Below are 22069 nucleotides of genomic sequence, written 5' to 3' on the forward strand. Positions count from 1 at the left end.
TCTCTGTTTGCATCTAGGCAAGGCATGTGATGGTGACAGCTCCTAAGTCAGAGGGCTCTGCCGAGACGCACAAGTGCCAGCCCAAGTGTCCCAGCCACTGCTCGGACAGAGTCCCCTGCCCTCTCACCCGAGCTCCTTGAACTTCAACATCATCCACTCAAAATCTGAACGTGGCCTAGTAACAGTCCCTTCCTTCTGGAGTTTTTCTGCTATCTTCAGTTTCAGAAACTTTGTCATCAGTTATGAAGTCTCTCACTCACTGATACCCAATAATCTCCTCTTGTCCTCGGCAGAGGAGGAACTCCCACGACCTCTCTCCTGCCTGTGCCTCTACCTGGCCAAAGATGGATCATGAAAGAACAGTTCCAACCTCAAGCTCTACCTGGATTTGAACCTATCCTTTACTTACACAATTAGTGATCTATGGTTGGTCATTTCTATTAGCTCCATGTGTATTTTTTCTTTTCCTGTATGGAAAAGAAATTACATTGACAGTCCAGAGGAACCAAAAAGGAGAGGAAACCATTCTGCCAGAACAGCAACAATGTCTTGAGCCCTGTGACACCTCTCACAACAGGTGTGAGGACACCTACAGGGTCAACTGCCTTGTGCAAAGAGTAACTCCTTGAAAACCCGACACAAATACCTGCTTCTTCCCTTGCTGTTTCACCTCCTCGCTTTGTACAGACACTGGTTTGCTGTGCTATAGCTGCTCAAAGAGCTGCAAAATAAAGGTGTCTCGTGGCATTTCCTTAGAAAACAACCCCTCCAGCACCACACACACAAGTCTGGCATAATCATCATTTTTCAGGATTTATTTAACTAAAAATACTGTTTGTGCAAAGCTGAAGTCCATGTATGGGCAAAACTCAAAATAAACCCAACCAAACTGGTTTGCCAGCTGTTGGCTCCAGGCTTTGCGCAGGCAGCACTGGCAGCGCTTAAGCTGGGCTATTCCAGATGGTGTTACCAGACAAATCAGCCAAACTGGCCACCCTTTGCTGGATCATCTCCAGCAAAGGCCAGGCACAGCCAGGGCCGAGTCCATCCTCTTTGAAACAGATTTTGCACCTTCAGCAATCCACAGATGGGAAGAATGCAAGATGAGTTTCTTGTAACTACTACGGGTGTAGCTGCAGAGTATTTTGCAAACAAACATGAAGGAGCAGTGCCATCCTCCCTTCCATGTGGGTGTAAGCCAGCTGTGGGCCAGAGGCTGTGGCTACCACAGCACTGGACTGGAGTTTGCAAACTCTTCAGAGGACAGGACTCTGTGAGCTCAGACTAACACTGCACTAATGAGGTTATCGTGCAGGCAGCCTCCGGGCGCTGTGGAGAGACTCTGTTGCTCCGATTTCTTGCACATGGGAATTTTGTTAACACTGTCTGCTGGTGAATGATGAAGCGCTTGAGAAAACAAGAATGCACTATTGCTGCCCCTCGTCGTGTCTATCCATCATAATTCAGATCAGCACAGCTCTGAATTCAAAGCCTTCTTTCAGGGATGACTCCGAGACACTTCAGCATTGTAAACTTCGGAAAATTTTGGTGTCTCAGACTTTTCTTCCAAATGATACAGAATAAAATTATCTTTATGAGTTGAATTGTTTTTGTATTGGGACAGCACAGTCAGAAAAACTGATCAGCCTGTCTTAGAAACTACAAAATGAACCGGGCTGGGAATTTCTGAAGGACATCTCTGTGTGCAGATGTGTTCAGTGAGGAGATAGGGAAAGTTTAATGGCAGCCCCTTACCCAAAGGGCTGAGCTTACTCCAATTTAATATTGATGATAAACTACATGCTAACACATCTGTGATTTTTATCCCCACCTTTCCATCTCTGCCTTATTTTCCCTCCAGTTGCAACCACAAGAACAAATATTTTAGCACCTGAATTCAACCCGGGTTGAATACACGGGATTTATCCCGAGTTATGTGGAAAAAAAAAAAGTGCCTTGAGAACCACTGCATTTGAGAACTTGATAATAATATCCATGGGTAATTATAATAAATGGCTTGTCTGAAACACCCATAGAATAGGAACTGAAACAAACCATAGCAATCTGTCCCCCTTGTACCCGCCACACACCCTCGGCAGCTCTGCTCTTTTACCCATGACCGCTGAGGATGTTTTCTGGCTCCGTGACAGCATCGTGACTCAGGTCATGAGAAGTGTCAAAGATGCATTTCCTTGAGATGGGAAAAAGCAACTGATTTAACAGCCCACAAGGACTAAGCAAAAAAGAATAAGCTCAATCAGCGTATTTAGGGGTAAAGATAAACCTTTTAAAAGATAGAAGTATATTTTATTTCTAATCTTAATGCTTACGTTTCTTTCCATAAAGTGTTTACATTTTTCAGGCTACCAAAGATGCACAGTTGATTAAATGCCTTACTTAAGAATAATAAGCTGGAAAAAAAGGAGGGTAACGGGCAACACCCATTTACTGCATAATCCATCACCAATCGTATAGACAGGGAGTCTGATTCAGGCTGCAGACATGAGGGAGCAGCCCTGGATTCCCAGAATACCCACTGCCAGGGGAAGCAGAAGGTGTTTGGGCTTGAACTCAGCATGTCCATCAGATAAAATGTTTGTTCCCACCAGCTCTTGTCCCATTCCTTCCCCTCCTTGGTTACTAACACAGAGCTTCACATGCTTTCACCTTCCCTCATGCCAAACCTCCCTTGTCATGCAACACCCTCCATACTTAAACCTCCTCCTTCAGCTGATACCGTCTCTTGAAAAACTCTAGATTCTACTTTCTCACCTTCTGATCCAATATATTACAGGCTTGTATCAGGTGAGCAAAGCTACTTTTTGTCATTTCACTGATGGCAGCTCCCTTGAACCACTTACATTCCTTGACCCACCAGCAAATGTCTGGACAGCAATGTCTCCCCTGTGCTAGTCCACTCTCCTCCTGACCTAATTCCAGCCTTTCCACTTTGTGCCTTGGACACGAACCACGCAGAATCTTTCCTGCATCACTCCTTCAGTGACCAACTCTTTTCAGCTGGACTGTTACTCCAAAGCTCAATCCTAGTGATGGGTTTTATGCTGATCACACTCATTTCAGCTGTACACAAGTGTACCTAACTCTGCACTGACACACTGAGAAGACATAAAGTCGAGCACGTTCCTTCTCATGGATCATTAATATCCTTATTTATCAACTTCCAATTAGCAACTGCAAAATCTTATCAAAGTGCTGCATCAGCTGCAGGATGTTGTTACTACTTGCAGTGTACGAGAAGGAAATGCACCAGCCTGCCTTTTATGTACTGGTTAGCTGGGGAGATTTGCAGATGGAAAAACATGGGTTTACTGTAAATTAAGAGGGAGTAATCAAAGGAACAACTGAAATAACCATAAAATTCCAAACTGTCATTCATTAAGTCATTTTCAGATAAACCCTTAAAATTCCAGTTACCACTTCTTGGACTCCCTCAGTACCTGACTCTCACACATCAGCACTTGACCCTCTCAAAATTTCCTTCCATTTGATGTTACCAAGACTGAAATCATCCATCTTGACAGGAAAACGTCAGGGGGACGCTCACATCTGTGGTAATCCCACTCCTCTCTGCCTTCCCCTTTCCTTTCACCTCGCGATCCATCTCTGCCATCGCGGTCTCCTGTGTGCTGCCGATTATTTCCTCTCCGCCTGCCTACCCACAACCTTTCCGAAACAGTTTGCTCTGACCACTGCTACAGCATTTGCTGTGCTAAGTCACTCAGTCATAGATTTTTACATGCCGTATCTCAAGTGCTGCAATTCCCTTCTGATGTCCATCTCCTTCAATTTTCAATCTATCCGTAATATTTGAAACTTCGCTTTCAAATATCAAGGTGAACATGTATTTGCCCCAGTCTTCGATCTATGCTGTTTACTAAAACCTGCTTCTGAAACACTTGATGTACAGACACGAACTTCCCTTGTGACAAAATTTATCACTACACTTCCCTACTTATCTGAAGGGAATGGATCTTTTCCTTCCACTTCAGAAACTATCCAAAATACACCACCCACTTCTTTCACTCCACTGATTCTTACCCATTACAAAAAAAAAAGTAGGTGGGGGGAAAAGGCAGCTAAAACACAGCAAACACAGCTCCCTTAGACCTAGTAAGCTGCTGGCTGGTTCCCAAACTGGTGATTCCAGCTCTTCCCACCTCTTCTCCCAGCCCTACACGTGGGACCTGGGCTTGCTCTGGGCCCTTCCAAAGCCAGCGATGGGATTGCTCCAGAAAGAAGGAATCATCACAGAATGGTCTCTAAAAGTCACTAGCAGAAAATTCCCACCAGATAAATTAACTTTGTTTTTTTCCCAACTGCCTTAAAACCGTGAAACTTCAGGTGAGAGTGTGAAGAAAATCACTCGGTGCTTCAGGCAGCACAGTGAACGTGGAGGGTTTATATTTGCAAATAAATAAATATTTATGATGCCTATACGAGCAGTTCAGTGTCTGTATTAGTGAAAAAAGAGAGGGTTTTATCCTCATCTCCACCATTTGTCCGTGTTACGGCGGTTCCACGCCAGGTCCCCCTCTCGGGGCCGGCCCCGCCTGAGGCGCCATGGCCGGGGGGAGGGCGCCCCCTGCAGGCCGCGGCGGGCAGAGGCGGGAGCGCTGAGGGACCCGGCGCGGGCAGACGCGTCCGGGGCGAAACCTGCGCCAAGAAGAGGAGCTGGAAAAGTAATTATTTGAAATTATCTGAAATGACGCGTAAATAAAAAAAGAGCCGAGTGTGACGCTGTGGAGAAACAAGACAGTGACACAAATAGAAATGTTAAAAGCACGTTAAAACAACGTGGGGCGATGCCGCAGCTTGCTTTGCTGTTTCCACGCAAACTGTTTCTATCGTGAGACGCTAAAGAGAAAAATTAAACTTAATACGGAGTTTTCGAAGAAGCGCTTTCAGCTCGTGTTCACAGCGTTTCGTGTTAAACTCCGTGAAGGAACTGCCCTCCAGTGCTTTAAGTTATTATACAGTTAATTTTCTTTGAAACAATTTTTGTCTGCCTCTCTCTAAATAGGTGGTTTCTTAAGTGAGTGTTACTGAAAGGAAACCAATCTGTTTTTCAGGAAGGGCTGATGATGTCAGTCCTTTCAACTCTGCTTTCCCATAAGAATTCTTCTAGTAAAAGGAGTTTCACTCTGGGAAATAGTGAAAAGTAACGTGAAAATATGTAAAGCATCTCAGGCTGCATGTTTATCAAACTTCCAGTTTTATGTTTGGCTTTTAATCATGTTGCGATTGTGACAGATGAAGGAAAATCAAGAGAAAACCTTTTGATTTTTAAACTTAGAAAAGATTTTGCAATGAAAAACGTGTCACACTAAAATATTTATAAAGAGATAAATACAAGCCTGAACACACTGTATCGAGAACAACATGGTTTTTTCATAATTTTAAATTTATATACTCCATCTCAGCATCAGTATTAAATCTGAAACAGAACCATAGCATACTATGAACAGTTTTTTGGCAAATAAATAAATACTTCAATGCCCAATGAAATACAAGACAAATTCAGAGAGAATCATATTATTATGGAATATTTTTAGTAGGTGAGGATGTGTAGCTGTAGATCCAATGTTAACTTACTGGATTATTATTTGTTCTGGTACTGGAAATTCCTGCAGCCAACAACAGAGAAAACCAAGCGAGCAGAGCTACAGAGACTTTATTCACTTACTGGTGATGGAAGAATTAATAACATTCTGTGAATTTTAATTTGCACGATTAAAATAATTGGAGTTATATGTAGTTTTCAACCTTCCAAGTAAAGCACTGCATTTCTACAGCTAAATGCTCCTTGCTATTCACATGTTGGTGTCCTGAAGAGAATAGGGAGAAGTTTGAATCACCAAGGACATAGTTCTGCTTTAACTACTCGCCCTTTAATCCTTATGGTGTACCTGTGAGACAGGTAAGGAACCATAAACCCCATTTTATACAAATAAAGGGCCACGTATGGCTGTATTTTACCCTAATGTTCACCCCAACAACCGACCGATGTTGTAACACTCTTATAACAGTAAAAGCCCATAAAAGGATCCCAACATAACTCAGATATTCGTGACAACACACTCTGGCAATCCAAGGGAATGACAAAAATACAACCTCGATGGATTAACAGACAGAACAGCCCAAACAAAATCTCTGTCGGCTATAAAAGGTGCAAAGGAAATATCTCTTTATCATCCTCTATTTAACAGTTTACTTCATTCTGCTGAAAAGAACAAAGCCAAACGATGATTCATTTGGAAATGAAATCATCCCTACCCCCAGTAAAGGCTGACATTGTGCGGGTAAACAGTCCTGGGGTGCTCCAACACAATGTAAATAGATTGCCTTGCTACTATATACACAGCAAACAGTTTCATTTTGAAACCAGGAGGCAAAAAAACAAGCGAGAAAAACATGACAGAGCCTGAACGCTGAAAATATTTACAAGAACAAAAGCTAATCGCAAATTACCATCAATAAGTTACAATTGCCAATCAAAGGGGAAGATAAGCCACTGCAGTCTTTCGGCCTAAGGCTGTAGCAATGATATTGTAACGCAAAAGGAGTATCAGCAAAAGGATTAAGAGCAGGTTTTTTTTAACGTAGGGTTTACTGAAAATTGGAAAAGATGTAAGAGGAAAAATCGTGATGACATGACTCCGCACGGAAAAATCCTCCAGTTTGCCACAATCTTCTCTGAATCAGTCACTTAATCAACACCTTGTCCCAGAGCAATGGTGCTCTCCAGGACATGGTCTTTGGCTTTATTTCCATTATAATCAGCCGCACTTAGAGGGGTGATTAAGGAACATAACAGTTATTCTTCTTGAAGAGAGCTACAAAATTAAAGTCATTCCACACACGGGGAACACAGGGATTATTATTGTTGTCACACAGCAGAAAGCTGACAGACAAAATCAGCTGAATAAAATTCACCAAGGGCTGCAGAGAGAGTGAGAAGTAAAACAAAGAATTGAACCCAGAACTGCTCTTTTCTGTTTCGAGTACTCGTTTACACTTCTGTCACCAGACTGCCGTGACTCCTCCAAACAACAATAATTTAACATTATAATATGGTAAGGAGCTGTTACAATCTAAGTAAACACATCTTAGCTCACAAATTAAAATAATCATCGGTCTCTGGCTAATCCTGCTGCCACACACAGGCACACAACACACACACAATCCCTCTGCTGAAAGTCGCTCTGAACTTCAGGGGTTTTTTACAAGTTGATGATAAATGGCTTTTTATAAAAAGCTTAGAATAGGGCTCAATATCCTGCCTGCCTTCAGCCAGGGGAACTGAAAGATTACTGAAATGAAAAAGCAGCAATAAAATTACTGAAATATTACAGTACTTTACCAAATGGACTCTTTCAAACCAACTATTTTATTTTTTCTCCTAATTTTTTAAAAGACAACTCTGTTAACTCCTCTATACAATCCCCACAAATTTCTCATGGAAAATGTTCATATGAAGTTTTGCAAGTTACCAACACACAGTCCTAGCACATGTCCAACTTCTGCACTGAGGAAGTGATGAGTACAATCTGCGTGAAGTCCTCCAGGAATCTAAGTCACCTTCCTGCCTTAATTCTCAGCACCCATGTGCAGACTTCCAGTGGAGACAATTGTTTAAACAGAGTTAATTTTTCAAGCAGTGATGACTGCACAGAGATCTTGAAAGAAATCTGATTTATTATCTTTCAAGACAGACATTTGCAAACTGAAGCCTCAGAACTCTTGAGACACTCCCCTAAAAGCTGCTGCCTTTCCCTCAGTAACTCGTCCATGCATGCCTGTCTCCTACCTCCACCACTGAGCATCCTGAAACTGCTGATTCTTCTTTAAAAGAAGTGTCAAATCTATTCAAAACTTCAAATGTACCTCAGAGTACTGTAAAGGCAACAACTTACTGCAATTTCCCTTGACAGAAAATAGAATTGGATGGGTGATAGCCACACGAACTGACAGTTCCTTCCTCTCCTCTCCATGATGTCCACAGTTAAAAGGGGTTGGATGTGCCATAGCGAACCTTCGGAGCACTCCCCAGCCTGTTTCAGGCTGAGCTGCTGTACAGAGATGAGAGGAAGTAAAATGGTAGATACACAACTGTCTCCAAGGAGGAAGAAAGTTCAGAGCACGTTTTGGGTGCCTTCCAGTGGCTCCAGGCAGAAGAGGATGGCTCCAGAACAGCCACGCACAAACCTTTGTTCAGAAAAGTCCAAAGAAAGGCGAAAATACAGAGGCTGCTTCTGAGGCAAGTCTGGTTCCCTTAATAATCACCAAGTCATAAAACAGTTCCTTTGATTCAGAAATCCCATAAAGGTTCTCTCTATAGCAGAAAGCCCAGCACATAGTTGGGCTTTCACAAGAGCTCCTAATCCTGCTCATAATTAGGGAAGAGGGACTGTTCCTGGCCATTTTTAGTACTCTCAGACTGGGAAAGGGTGGCTACCTCAAAAAAACTGCTACTCAAACTTCCACTTCCGTGGAACTTGTGACTTACTCTCAACAGAAAGGGAGCATAAGGATGCAGCAAATCCTGAATGCAAACAAAATGGCTTCTAGCACAGAAAGAGCAGGGCTGAAATAGAAGACGAAACTGGAAAAGCTGTGACAATGATAATTTTTGAACATTTTTTGAGGCTCCCCTTCACATCCTTCGAGTTTCTCCAAAGCACGTCCACCACAGGAGCAGGATAGACAGATCAGTTCTTACAGATCCTTCACCTTTGCACATCATTTGTCACATTGTTCCCACACACACAAAAAAAATGGACAAAAATCTGTGCCATCAGCTTCCCACTGCCTTGTTCCCGCATTTCTCCTCGAGCAGTATTTATTGTAGATACCCAGATGTGCTTCATGCTCATCAAGGCCGATGAGCAATGAGAATTTTAGGCAATAAATACAGAGCAGTTTACTGACTGTGTGCTACATAGAAACAAAACTGGAAACCTAAAGACCCCCAACCTGTCAGTTTAGAGTGGAAATTATTAACACACCTGTGATAGCATCGTTTACTTAAGCAAGCTGCAAAACTAGAACTGTCTTCCTGAAGTGTTTCCACCTTGGCTCATTCCTGTAATATCTGCATACATCACATATTTTTGCACAATGCCTACAGCACCTCATTTTATGAAATTCATATTATCTTCACGATGGAAAGAAAGGAAGAAAGTGGATTTACCATGGAGAGGTGAGCCAGAGGGGCTGCTTGACAGGCCAGGCACGGGGCTGCAGCGTCCTCCCTGCTTCGACGTCAGCTCCTGCTCAATCTCCTCCAGCCCCGCGCTCTTCTGGAAGCGGCTCATGCGATTGACCACCCGTGGGGACATGTGAGTCCTGACACAGGGCTGGCCTCCGTAGGGATTGATGGGAAAAACATGGGAAGTGCCTCGGAGGGTGCTGACCACCACCCAGCGGCAGTCGTGGCTGAAGGAGATATCCTGTACCTGGAAAACAGCGACATGGGAATGAAGCCACCAACGCGCACACCTCCAACAGAGCGCTCATGTCTTAAACGCAAACCTGAACTCAAAATGGGGAAAAAATCCCTCAAGTTTAGGCAATAACTTGAATTTTGGTGCCTTTATCAATGAACTTAGTATTCAGTGTATATTATAAGCTGCACTGCAATTCACAGTTCCAAATTTTATGTACTTTTCAAAATATTCTGAGATTATGCAAACAAACCATGCTGCAAAGTGCTGCAGAAAGCCGCAAGATCTTGGTGTAGTTTTCAAATAGAATTTAGTTCTATAAAGAGCTGGGAAATTGTTTCAATTACATGTTTTGTATTTGCTTGTTTAATCTTTAGAGATTGCCCAAAAAGGGGAAAAGGGAGGGATGAGAAGAAAAGAGAGAGATCTCACCACTGGGCCTGATTTTGACAAATACTGGCACAAGTCTTATTTTAGCTTAAAATGCTAAGTTTTGAAGCAAATATAAAAATACAGTTAAACATTTTCCACCACAGTTACTCCTTGCATAGATCTCAGATACGAAGTCCAGAAGGATTTAATTCTCTTTTAAGTGTGCTTTACACAATGCTTTGATGGAAAGCAAATTCTTGTTCCTGAAGGAATGCTTTAAAAGAGAGATTAAAGTTTGTTTCCAAGCCCATCCTGGCAGGCAACTCAAGAAAACAAGTAGTCGAAGTTAAAATGATTTATCATAGAGAAAAAAAGTCCTAAAACAATTCTTCCAAAAATGTTTTTAAAGGTAAAAGCTGACTAAAAGGAACCATGGACACAAGTGGGATTTACCACAGCAAACAAACATACAGATGAAGGATTAGTTTTCATTATATTATTAAACAGCATAAACCAAAAAAAAAATTCTTTAAGATCTCACTGAAGCCAGTTTTACAATACACTAGGTACTTAAATTGGAGTAAACACTGATAAAATCTTGACAAATATTCCAGAAATGCACTCCAGCTATTCCAGACAAAAGCAGCAAAGTATTCATCAAAGTGCAAGTTTCCAACGGAGCCCTGAAGCCTCAGAGATAAAAAAAGGATTTAAGTCTTGTGACTTGTGACAAGATATTTGGTTGACGGACTGTCAGGACACAAAATGCTTCACCAACGTTACAGAGATAAACTAAAGCCCAGCACTACACACCTGCTCCTTTCAATCCTGGTGACATCCCTAAACGAGCCGCCAACGATGCAGGTCAGAGAGCCCCCCAAAACCTGACAGCTTTTGCACTTCCAGTATTCAGCCCTTACTGACCTACAGTCGCAGCACTCAGAGCTCCGAGTTTGCTTACAAAGTGTTTCACCTTAATAGATTGCTCAGAAAGGATTAGAGACCCCACAGGGATTAGTAAGGGCTCAAAAAAACCCCTAAAGCCGTGGAATCAGGGAAAAATGATGGCATCAAGAGTATTTCAGTACTTGGTGTTAAAGTGGCAAATTCTCCTGGTGAAAATCAAACACATGAACTGTGTACAGAATTGCCATTCTCAGTTACAACAGAACTATGAGATGACAGAGAAAAAAACTCCATCTCACTGTACTGTGTAACAGAACTGTGTGTTTCTACTTTAATACTCAGTTTCCAGTTGGCACCCTGAGGGTCACGTTGTTTCAAAAACTACATACAACAGCCCTGGCAAATGATAATCCCAGCCAAGAAACGGGGAAACAATCACTACAGGATGTTTTTTTCCTCAGTGTAAACATTACACAGAAAAAAAGTATTCCTGATCTACAGGAAGAAAGTGTGGAACTCCATAATCCCAAATGCTCTCTTTAAAACAGCGCTCACAAACACTCGCTGCAGTCAGAGTCGCATCGTGGCCATGATTGCCTAAAACATGGCTGAAACCACACAGGTAGAAGGGTTTTAATGCTCAGTAATAACAAGGAAAAAAGTTTTGACAGAGGAGTGTGCAATGAATTAAGATTTATAGAACAGCGCTATGAAACCCTACTCAGCAGTGACAAAGAGTATTTTGGAAGCTGCTGTTACCCGTGATTCACCTATTGCTCACTGGTCTCAAACACGGCCTCGTTTGTCTTTCAGATACATGAGGAGCAGCAGAACCACAGAAAGTTCAAGGAGGTGATTCAGAGAATATTTCCAATTCCAAGGGCATGAATTAAACACACTCACATCGAACCAGCAGAAATCCATCTGTGCAACACGAAGGAGCCCAGAACTCTCCAGGAGAACTGGAAGAAGGCATGGACCAGGCTGAAAGGACAATGCTAATCATAGCAGTCTCAGAAACTACTTCAAAAAATCAGCTGTGTCCATGAATAAACCCCTATAAATTATGCCCTGGGCCGTGCTGCTCCCCACCACGTTCCTGTACATTACGCCGAGTTCTTGACTGCTCAGAGTATAAACAAACTGCACAGTGGCCCATTAGTGGTTTTCAAGTTTATGCTAAGCGTTGCAATTTATTGCTGTTCTTTAGGTTAATGTACTAATATTTCATGTATTTATAATAGATTTCTGGATTTGTTGTTAATTGTGATGTAATGTTTAGATACCAAAGATCAATCAAGACCCCATAGTGTTTACAGATATATGTTAATAAAGGACAAAGTACACCAGATCTCTCACGATGCAAAGTTTATTCTATAGCTCAAGGTCAATGTCACATTTAATATTCACGTCTGTATTTTAAAATTTTATCTATCCTCTTCTGTCTGGACCAGTACAGGGAATTACAGACCTGATTTTGTTTAATTTGGGAACCCTTAAGATATTTTCAAATTCTTTTCAGTCCTAGACTCTCTCCATCTTTCTTGCAGGCTCCCTTCAGGTACTGGAAGGCCACAAGTACACCGTTTCAAAGCCTCCTCTTTTCCAGGCTGAACAATCTCAATTCTCTCAGCCTTTCCTCATATGAGAGGGGTTCCAGCCCTCTAAACATTGTGGCCTCCTCTGGACTTGCTCCAAAAGGTCAACATGTTTCCTGTCCTCTCCTGTCTTCCTCCAATTACTCTTCTAGGCTTCTCTCTAATTTCCACATTTCTATTTCCCTGTGTTTCTACCACTATGATGTAAAATCCTCCAGCAATGTAGCTACTGCTCAGAGCCTGCCCCGAGTGACACAGTCGGGTAATTTAACACACAAAGTCCTCCAAGGACACGTCACATGTCAACAGCTCTACTGAGGATCAGCTTTCAAGACTGTACAGATCAAAAAAATCATTTCTCATACTACAGAATCACAGAATCACAGAATGGGTTGGGTTGGAAGGGGCCACAGAGGCTCATCTGATCCAACCTCCCTGCTCAAACAGGGTCAGTACAGAGCCCTTGGCACAGGACTGTGTCCAGGTAAATCAGGCAGCAGCTAGAAAACCAACCTCACAATGCTGAACGTTGTACTTTAATAATAACATCAAGAAATAAACCACATTTTGATCTTCCTGGCACTCTTTTTTTCTTCTTACCACCCCTCTGTCAGTTGTGTGGAGTTACACCAGGTGCAATCTGTATATTCTTGTGCATTTCACTGCATTTAATTAAACATTGAGAGTAGGACCAGCACTGCTGCAACAGGAACATGACCTGTTCATGATCACTGTGCAGTGTCACAGAGAAAAAACACCCTGACTTGAAGCACAGGACTCAACTAGTTAATTATGCTGTGCAGGGAAATGGCAGAAAGAAAAAACCAGTATCATTAAACAATGAAAAAGAGCAGCAGTCCTGAGGAGGTAAGGGTCAAAATAAATTAGAAAACCAGTCTGTATGTGAATTTTTTTGGTTGAGAAAATTAAGGAAATGATGTAGCAACAAACATAAATGAAAAAATAATAAAATCATGGTCTACATGATATGATTTATCAGACACACACAGACCCAACTCTGTCTCCGCAAGTCCTCAACACTGATCTCAGTTTTGTGTAAAAGCAAGAGCAGAATGTGGGCACAGTGAGAAATTCACGTGGGGCCTTTAACCAGAGCTGAGCTCTCTACTGATAACTGAGCCTGCAAACACCGCTGCTCAGGGCTCTGTCTCCTCAAGGCAGCCAAACTACTTCTAATTGCAGCAGCTTCTTCTTGTCAGCTCTCATCCGAGACTGATCAACTTCCCCAAATCAATCTTTATTATTCCAAGCCCATCCCCAGCTTCTTCCCTAGAAATAGCAAAGTTTCTCTTCCAGAAACTGTTTCAATAATTGCAACTATGAGCACGTCAAAAGACAGGAAGGAATTCCTTGTGGCCATGGAGGTTCACATCCAACGTTTGGAAGTTGTTCCAACACTTTGCTGCTACCTGGGCACGGGACGTGACACAACCTGGAACAGTCTCTGTGGTCACGTCACCGAAACACTCGCGCGTTCCCTGGAAAAGCGGCAAATCGTGCGTGTTCCGCAGGCTGGAATGTTTTTATCATTCCCTCTGTTTACCCTCTCCGACTGAAGTCAGTTCTAGCTGCAGTTTGGGAGTGGGAATAACAAAAGTCTGACAGAGTAAAGGATTACAGAGGAGCTGGCCAGCAGCCCGCTGATGCTATCGTTACGTTTATTTGTCCTAGGCTGAGATAATGCTGTTTTCAGGGATTTTGTTTTTGCTGTTTACAATTTCAGATCAAAGAGAAAGGATCATCAGGTGACAGGCTAACTTTCATCTGCAAGTAAATGGGCTTCCTCAGTTCAGAACATGCTATGCCTTCATTAAAAACCTTCCAGAATGCTCTTGGGTAAAAATATGAGTGCATTAAATGTCACCTCACAATGCAAGAGCTGGAGGACAAGAAAATGTATCCTTAACCAAAATGTGCAGCACATACATGTGCACATTTCTCCTCTTTAGAGCTGAACTGTGCAAGCACAGATTCTCTGAGAGGTTCAGTTCTCTCTCTGGCTCAGTTAAACACAACCAGTGCTTGCAATGGACCTTCCTGGTGTTACTCAGTGCTGCTCTTTGTCCTCTCAAGGCAAAAAAATATAAAATCTAAAGTACCAGTGGCACTTGAAAGCTCAAAGATCTTAATCTGATATAACCGAAACAGGGACTTCAGTCTGTGTTTGCGGGAAAGCGACTTTGAACGTTGTGACCTTGGGACTCAGTGAATTATCTGAGCACTTCACATTCTTCCATGGTTGTCGTCTTCACAATTCCCTTCTGAGGCAGCAGTCCACCTTCCATTCCACCCCATCTTCATCCGAATCACATAAAGATTTTGGGAAATGTGGGGTGAAGCTCTGTCAGCCAAAATCTCACATACAAAAGCTGATTTCAGCATGGACATTAAAATCCCACATATAATGGGCCATAATGATGATGTTTAAACAATTTATAATGGGTACTAGCTAAACAAATTCTGACACTGATAATCACTCATGTCCATCAACACAAATTAGAACTTTTTATAGCTCCAGTACAGAAGGTGACCTTTAAGACCATTGGCCTTGATTCACAGTTAGTTTTAAACCAGGGGGAAAAAAAAGAAAAAAGGAAAAAGGGCTGGTAGCAAATGTATAAATACTGTTCTAACCAGAAAGGAGGTACAGAGGCTCCCAGTGTGGGCTGCACTGAGAGTTTTATATTGAACAGTCTGCAAAATTCTTGTCTAATGCTCCTCATACGTGAAATTCACACAACAAACGAGCAGCACCAGCAAACTCTCCTCTCACTGAACAGCTACAAGTGCTGTTATTCCAAAAGAAAAAAGTAAAACAATCCATCTTACTAAATAAAAATTTCAAATGATGTGTGTTGAGAATCACAGGTACCAAAGCAATATTGTTTAATTATCTAGGGAGTTGTGAAATCCACCAACACACCTCAGACTGGTTAGAATTTTCTCCATTTTATGCCATTCCAAAAGCTATACTGTTCACATCCCAAATGAAAACTGTGTGGCAAACTAGGAAAAAATTTTACTATGTTGATTCTAAGAATTTTAATGCAATGCTTTCACAGAGATGCTAATACTATATCCCAAAAAACCATGTATCAATAAGGGTTTCTTCTCTAAAACATGCTCTGTTTGGTTTCCAATGTGTGCCTTGAAAACAAATTTATCAGCTGTAAAAACCAGAAGAACATCTTTGTTCCTCATGACTGAAGTCCTGTGCTTTGGGCTTCAATACTGAGTCTTTGTATGAAGGGACAACAAAAATAACTCTAAAACATTAAACACATTATAGAACATGCCCAAGTAGATGGCAGAGTATGTGTATACACACAGATCTCATTGCTCTTTGTAGTCTTTATAAAAATTACTTGTTAGTACTATATATATTATCCCAAATGAACAGTTTTTTCTAATTTCCTCTCACTTTCCAGATTGGTTATTCCTTCTTACAGTAAACCATTGCCTGTAACAGCAATTACACTTCTCCAGAATGGTAGCAGGAAAGCTTTAGAGTATTTAAAATATCAGTAAAGCAAATTCACACAGATCAAAACTTTATCAGCCACTGCTACGTTCAATAAAGCTTTCACATTCTACTTGTTACAAAGGTATGGCAAGAAACTTAAAAGGAAACTGCTCAACTCATAGGGAAAAAAAAAGGTTTGAAGGAACTGTAATCAGGGTACCAGAACCACCCGAGCTCCCAGTGCCAGGGTCATAATCACAGAGCCCCAGGCTCTCCCTGTCACAGTGCTTTACGTCTGCCAGGCTGTCACAAGTCTGTGCTTTCTGTGTGTAATTGCATCAGCAAGTGCAATACTCATTTCTTACCCTGTGGTGACATTTTTATTCCTGTATTTAAAGCAGGTTCCTCAGCAGTTACTCAGTGCTCCAAAGGTGAGGCTCTGCTGGTGCCCAAAAGCGTCGCCGCCAAGGACTCGAGCAGAACGTGCTGCTGCCACAGCCACAGCCACAGCCACAGCCATGGCAGTGAGAGCCAGCTCGCTTTTCCCCCTCCACCAGCAAATCACTTTACTGAACATTGTTTAAAATACAATTGCAGACTTTTCCACCCTTGGATAATATCCTTAGTTTTCCATCTCCGAGAGGGGGATTTTTCAACTGGGAAGTTAAAAGTTAAACTGGGAAGTCTCTGCAGGTTCCCCCACCTTGGTAAGAAAAGTTAATCACAGCCTTTTGCTTAACTCTTCCTTTCAACTCTTTAATTGTCTGTCTGTGGCTTTTACCATCAGAGTCAAGCAAACGCTGACAGTTCCTTCACAGGCACGAGACACAAATGCTGAACATGTTACATGAGAAAAGGTTAAGTGCAAACACAGCCAATAATCAGGGCTCTTTGGAGGCAGTGCCAGATCTGAATAAATCTGACAGCACCTCATTGCAAAGGGCAAGAATTTATTATTGTCCAGGTTAAACGCTCTGCTCTTATCCCTTCTGTGGCTGGAGCACAAGAAAGGCTCTTTGTGTGCTGAAACAAACATTAAAGTGCCAACATACACAGAATGTATAAGGTGTCTGGGGATTATTCTTCAGCAAAGAGTTTAACTTACTTTGGCTTCAGTCTCTCCCCTGTGAAGTGTGTACAAATGATGGACGGCACTTTGTGATGATGACCAAGGATGTGTCAGGATTTGAAAAACATGGAAATCATGGCCTAACGTGTCAGTGGTGACCAGCAACATCCCTGGGTAAAAAAAAAAAAAAGAGAAAAGAAACACAAAAGCACAAGAGATTAATCACTGCAAAAGAAGAGGCTTAAAATGTCTATTTAAAAAACACTGAATGTGGCTTACATTTGGGGTTTGGAAACAAGAAAACACAGATAATTACTGAATTGAAAGGGATTCACCTCATAAAAATGAATCAGAACTTCAACTGAAATCATATTCACAGTACTTAAGTATCATATCACTACTACTTAAGTATTAATATATTATTAAGATAACTTTACAACACAAATCTATAAAAACATCTGAAAAATCTGAATATTCCAACTAAATTTTAGAACAGTGTAACCAATATGAAGCATTGAAGTGATGAATGTTATAGTGAAACCCCAAAATGCTCTTCCCTGGGCAAGAGCCAGTCTAAAAAAAGATTGATGTCTCCACAGTAACAATTTTTGGAAGAAGAGATTATCGAAATCCAGCCAAAAGAGCCCATAGCAAACCAATCCTGAAGAAACATCATGAAAGAAACTGTCTGATTTATTGGTGAAAGTCAGCAAATCAGAGTTGAGAGCTTTCAAATGAAACATTAAATGAGGTACCAACTTCATTGAAAACAGGTCACTGGTGGAGGTACTGAAATGATTCAATTAGAAGATCAGCAGAACCACAGTAACTTATATTTGCTATTTGCTTTTTTATCCCACAATGTGTCAGCCCATAACCCAGTTTTTAAACATTTACAAACGTATTTGAAGTCAATTTGCCAAAAATTTATACCAATTTATACCAAAAATCAAGTATTTTTGTACATATGAGGAAAATACAGCATCATGGCAGAACTTAGGACTACAGTTACAAACTACAGATTTATTTTTCTGTTATTAATGAAATGTAATAAATTATCACCCAAACCTCTGACATTTAATTAACATCAGGTACAAAGCAATTTTAGCAGTTTAACAGTGACATTCTGAATAATTTTCAAGGTACCCATGTATTAAAGAAAAACCAGGAGTTCCCACACAGGTCTGTTGCAACAATCCTCCACATAAAGCACAACTGAAATCTTTTATTCTGCAGGAAGAGAACTCAGTTCCCATGTTTTACAGGACACCTATTCACAAAATAAATGGTTATCTTATTTCTGCCATAAATGAGTGTTTGCTGTCTCAGTGAACTCACAGGTGGCACCAGGAATTGTCTTTCCCTCTGCTGCCCCAGATACCAACAGGACACGTTCGAAACCTCTCACAAGTTACCACTGAAGTCCTGCCTTATGACACTTGGAAAAATTTAGAATTAACCTGGAAAAAGTGTACCAAGCAGCAGAGTACAGATGAAGTGTAATTAGCTTTTCTACTGGACCACCACTACATCACTAGATCAGTACCCTGAGTGTTTTCCCTCCTTGGCAATCCTGGAATCCAAGAGATTGGGTCCTTTAGGCCCAGACAGAAAAATTTCAGTGGCCAGAGGCTTGACCTTGTGGGCCCAACATCCTGACTCCCCACCCAGGGCAACATGGCACCCTGTATGGCACCAACAGGGCACACCTCAGCTTCTCTTAAATCTCCCGAAAGAGGGATCCTGTGAAGACAAACAGCACTTCCAAGGCGATGAGGCCCACCAGCAGCAAGGTACAAAACCAGAGAAATCCAAATTGCACTTGGAGACAAGACTGCCTACAAGCTTCCCCTCAGCTTGACCACTGAGGCTGGCAGGGCCTGGGCCCGGCAAGGCCACCCACGCTGCACCCAGGCATTTCCTGCAGCTCACACAAACGCACCATCTCACATCTGAGCTCAGCAAGATTCCCTCCAGCAGACACACTTTTACTGTTCCTGGCTGTTCCTCCGGCCCCGAGTGTTAGAAATGAAAGGGAGTTTGTTATGGAGCTGAGAAACCCGGGAGAGCATTGGGGTATTATGTTTGGGCGGTAAGGCATGTGAGCTGAGGTTGGTCTGGATGTTAATGTTGGCTTAACTGGCAATTTCCTTGATTTGTAGTGACTGTGTTGATAGGAAATACAGCTCAAGTTGCTCTGGTGCAAGGCAGCCAAGCCTTTCGTGTGGGATTATGCACACAATTTGCATTAATTCTGTTCTGCAACATCACAAACTACACTTCCCTTCTAGTGAAGTGTGCGGTCCTCAATAATATATAGCATTTCCAGCAGAGAAAGCTGGAAGCAAAGAGGGGTTTGTGTGCTGGAATTAGGCTGCTGCTGTTACTGGAGCAAGGATATTCCAAAAGATCTAATTCAACCCAGTAAGAATTTATCTTCTCTGTTCCCACAGAGAAGATAAATTCTCTCCTCATGCATTTGACAATTTTTCTCTCCTCATGCATTCGACAGCTTTATATGGAAGTGATGGGTACTTTGGGTCCTTTTGTGCTCTTATTCCCAATGGAAAGGACCTTTGGAAAAGGAGAAGCTGGAGGAGATGGATCCATAAGACTTCTCTCAATGCTGAGCAGACAGGCTCTGCAAGCAGATATTTTTTCTTCCCCCAAGGCTTGAGAAGTCTTTTATAAATACAGACCCGCGGCTGAGTGCACCCAGAGATCCCAGCAGAGCGGTCTTTGTGTGGATCCCAGCACACGGAGCACGGAAGATCATAAAAAAACCTCGAAATGCACCAAAAATCTGTCTGGAACTGGAGATAAAAAGCTGTGTGATAATCCCGAGCCAGTGAAAACACCGGGATCACCATCCTGCGTTGTCCATGCAATCCATGGTGTTCAGCTCAGCGGGATCTGGTTTCCAGCGCTGGCGAGAGCCGCAGGTGTCTGCGGGCGGCACAAGGAGGGTATCATCCCACCCTGCTCCTCACAGGCTTCTTCCCAACCCTACAGCCCTGTCTGTAGGCTGAGCAGGGCTCACCCTGGCCACAGGGCTCACCCTGGCCACAACCACCACAACCTGCGGCACACAAGCCCCCAGAGCCCACGGTGGTCCCTGTTTGTTCTCTCGGTGACACCTCAGATCCCAACGGCCGCAGCCGTGACGTTCACTCGTCTACCTGCGGCTCTGAGCAGTTCCAGATGATGCTCCCAGCTCCTGGTTCCATGTGTGCTTTGCCTTTGGGTTTTCTGGTTTTGGTTTGGGGTTTCTTTTCTCTGTTTTTGCTAACTTGAAGGAGTACTGAGGTGAAAGATAATACATTTGTGGCTGGAAAGGAATTGGCTTAAAAATAGAAAGATGGGTGGTATCTGATTTGGCAGTTTGTGTCTAAGCTAAACTCCTGCTGGCTGCACTGTTTGGAATAAATGCATTTATTAGACGAAAGCCCAGGGAAAACAGGCCTTTGACTTGTATTAGAGACTCTTTTTCAGTAAGTTAAAGAAGGACCTTTCACACCCACATTTGCACTTGAAGTACAAATATATTCTGGCAGGACTTGTATCAACACAGAGGTCCCAAGCACAACACCACAGATGGGAAAGAACGTGTATTTATAAATCAGCATTTGAAATCTCTTCCTCACTCCTGTTATTCACACAATAAATCACCCGTGTTCCAGAACACTGGGCTGGGGTTTGTGGTGGGATTTTCCAGCTCTCATTACTTCACACTGAAGAATCCCAGTTTCCCATTATCACAGCTCAGCCATTTCGTTTCTCTCTCCATCTCTCTGCAGCATCCCAGCAAGAATACCTAATCCCAGTGGAGGAGTACGAACTGGAATCCTGGTCCTACCTCACTTTCACGCGCAGGAAACTTCAACTCAAGCTTTGTAAGCGGCCTTGTGACAGTTTTCCCAAAGAGTTGTTTAGACGGAAATACAGGTTAAAGCTGTGCTAAGTTCAGTCCAAGTGTTTTCTCTTATGAGGGACTTTATGGATGAATAATCAGAGATGAAAAGTGAATAATTCTTGAGGATTTCCTGCTTATTTTTCAAACTGGCATTAATCCCTGTTTAACAGATAACAGCTGAAATCCATTGGAAGTCTTGCATACACAGGACCCAGTGGAAATTTACGTGTAAACCAGACTTTATTTAGTGTATATCTCACTGCAAAAATTCTGATTTTGCTTATCCACAGTGCGAGGGTGCAGCCAGATTAAATTAATGACTGTTTTACTGTGTGGTTGTTTTAAATCCACAGAGATTATTAAAATCCAGCTTAAAAGAAACAGATATCCTAGATGGGAAAAAAAAAAAATCAGCAAAGCTTTGTTTTACCTGCCCTAATTTACAGCTTCCTACTTTTCCTGCATTCTGTTTGGGAAACAATCAGCTTCTTTCAGGATAGAACTAAAAACACGAGGAATATATGCATAAAAGGAAAAACCAGTACAGATGTAGACTGTGGGTTAAGAGCTATTTATGCAGTACCAGAAGACTAAACCAGACTCTGGCCTGGCCATAAACTAAGCCCACGCCCTAAATGAGGTGCCAAGCCACAAAAAGCATTTGCGTCAACTGGGAATACAAGGAAAAGAAGGACTTCTAATTATAGGGCCTGGAAGCGGAAGCCGGGAGCGATTAGGAGCTGAGGCTGCGCCGTGTTTATCTGGGAGCTTCCTCCCCTCGCTCCCGGCCGCCTCTGACAGATGAGGCTTGGCCTGCGGGGTGGGACTGGAGCTGCTGATGGGACACAAAGTTCTCCGGGCACCGAGCTCCTGGCAGCCCCGTGGGCAAATTAGAGAGTGCTGGGGAAGCTAAGCAGCCCCACCACATCCTATTTATAACACCTCCCTAATTGCAGAGCTGTTGATTGCGTGCATATAAATGAGGTCCGCACAGCTTTGGAGTTTCACCAGGAGCTTCCCTTCAATTTTCCGAGGGACAGAAGGGTTTCCATCTCCCCAAACTGTGTCACCCTGCCAGTACTCACTGAAGGACTCAACACCTTCCAGCTACGGTGGATTTATTTTCAAAACACCAAGGACACGAGTGCCGGGAATCAGGCACCCATCTGCATGGAGGAAACGTGTATCCATGGATAGACTGAATTCAGGAATGCAACTCTTTCATTTCCATGCCTGGCCACAGACAGACCAGTCCAGCCACTG

At 42.5% G+C, this 22069-nt stretch overlaps 1 protein-coding gene across 1 annotated transcript in view; it reads right to left on the reverse strand.

Annotated features, from left to right (window-relative positions):
* BCAS3 (BCAS3 microtubule associated cell migration factor) overlaps window positions 1–22069 on the reverse strand; it is a 299898-nt gene that overhangs the window by 209410 nt on the left and 68419 nt on the right. Inside the window, 2 exon segments of the mRNA XM_042026416.1 lie at window positions 9212–9476; window positions 16930–17063. Coding sequence (XP_041882350.1) covers window positions 9212–9476; window positions 16930–17063 — 399 coding nt within the window.

This window comes from Corvus kubaryi, unplaced genomic scaffold (assembly GCF_017639235.1).
Source record: "Corvus kubaryi isolate FWS band 111438036 unplaced genomic scaffold, C.kubaryi_AGA036_p1.0 37284, whole genome shotgun sequence".
Lineage (NCBI taxonomy): Eukaryota > Metazoa > Chordata > Aves > Passeriformes > Corvidae > Corvus > Corvus kubaryi.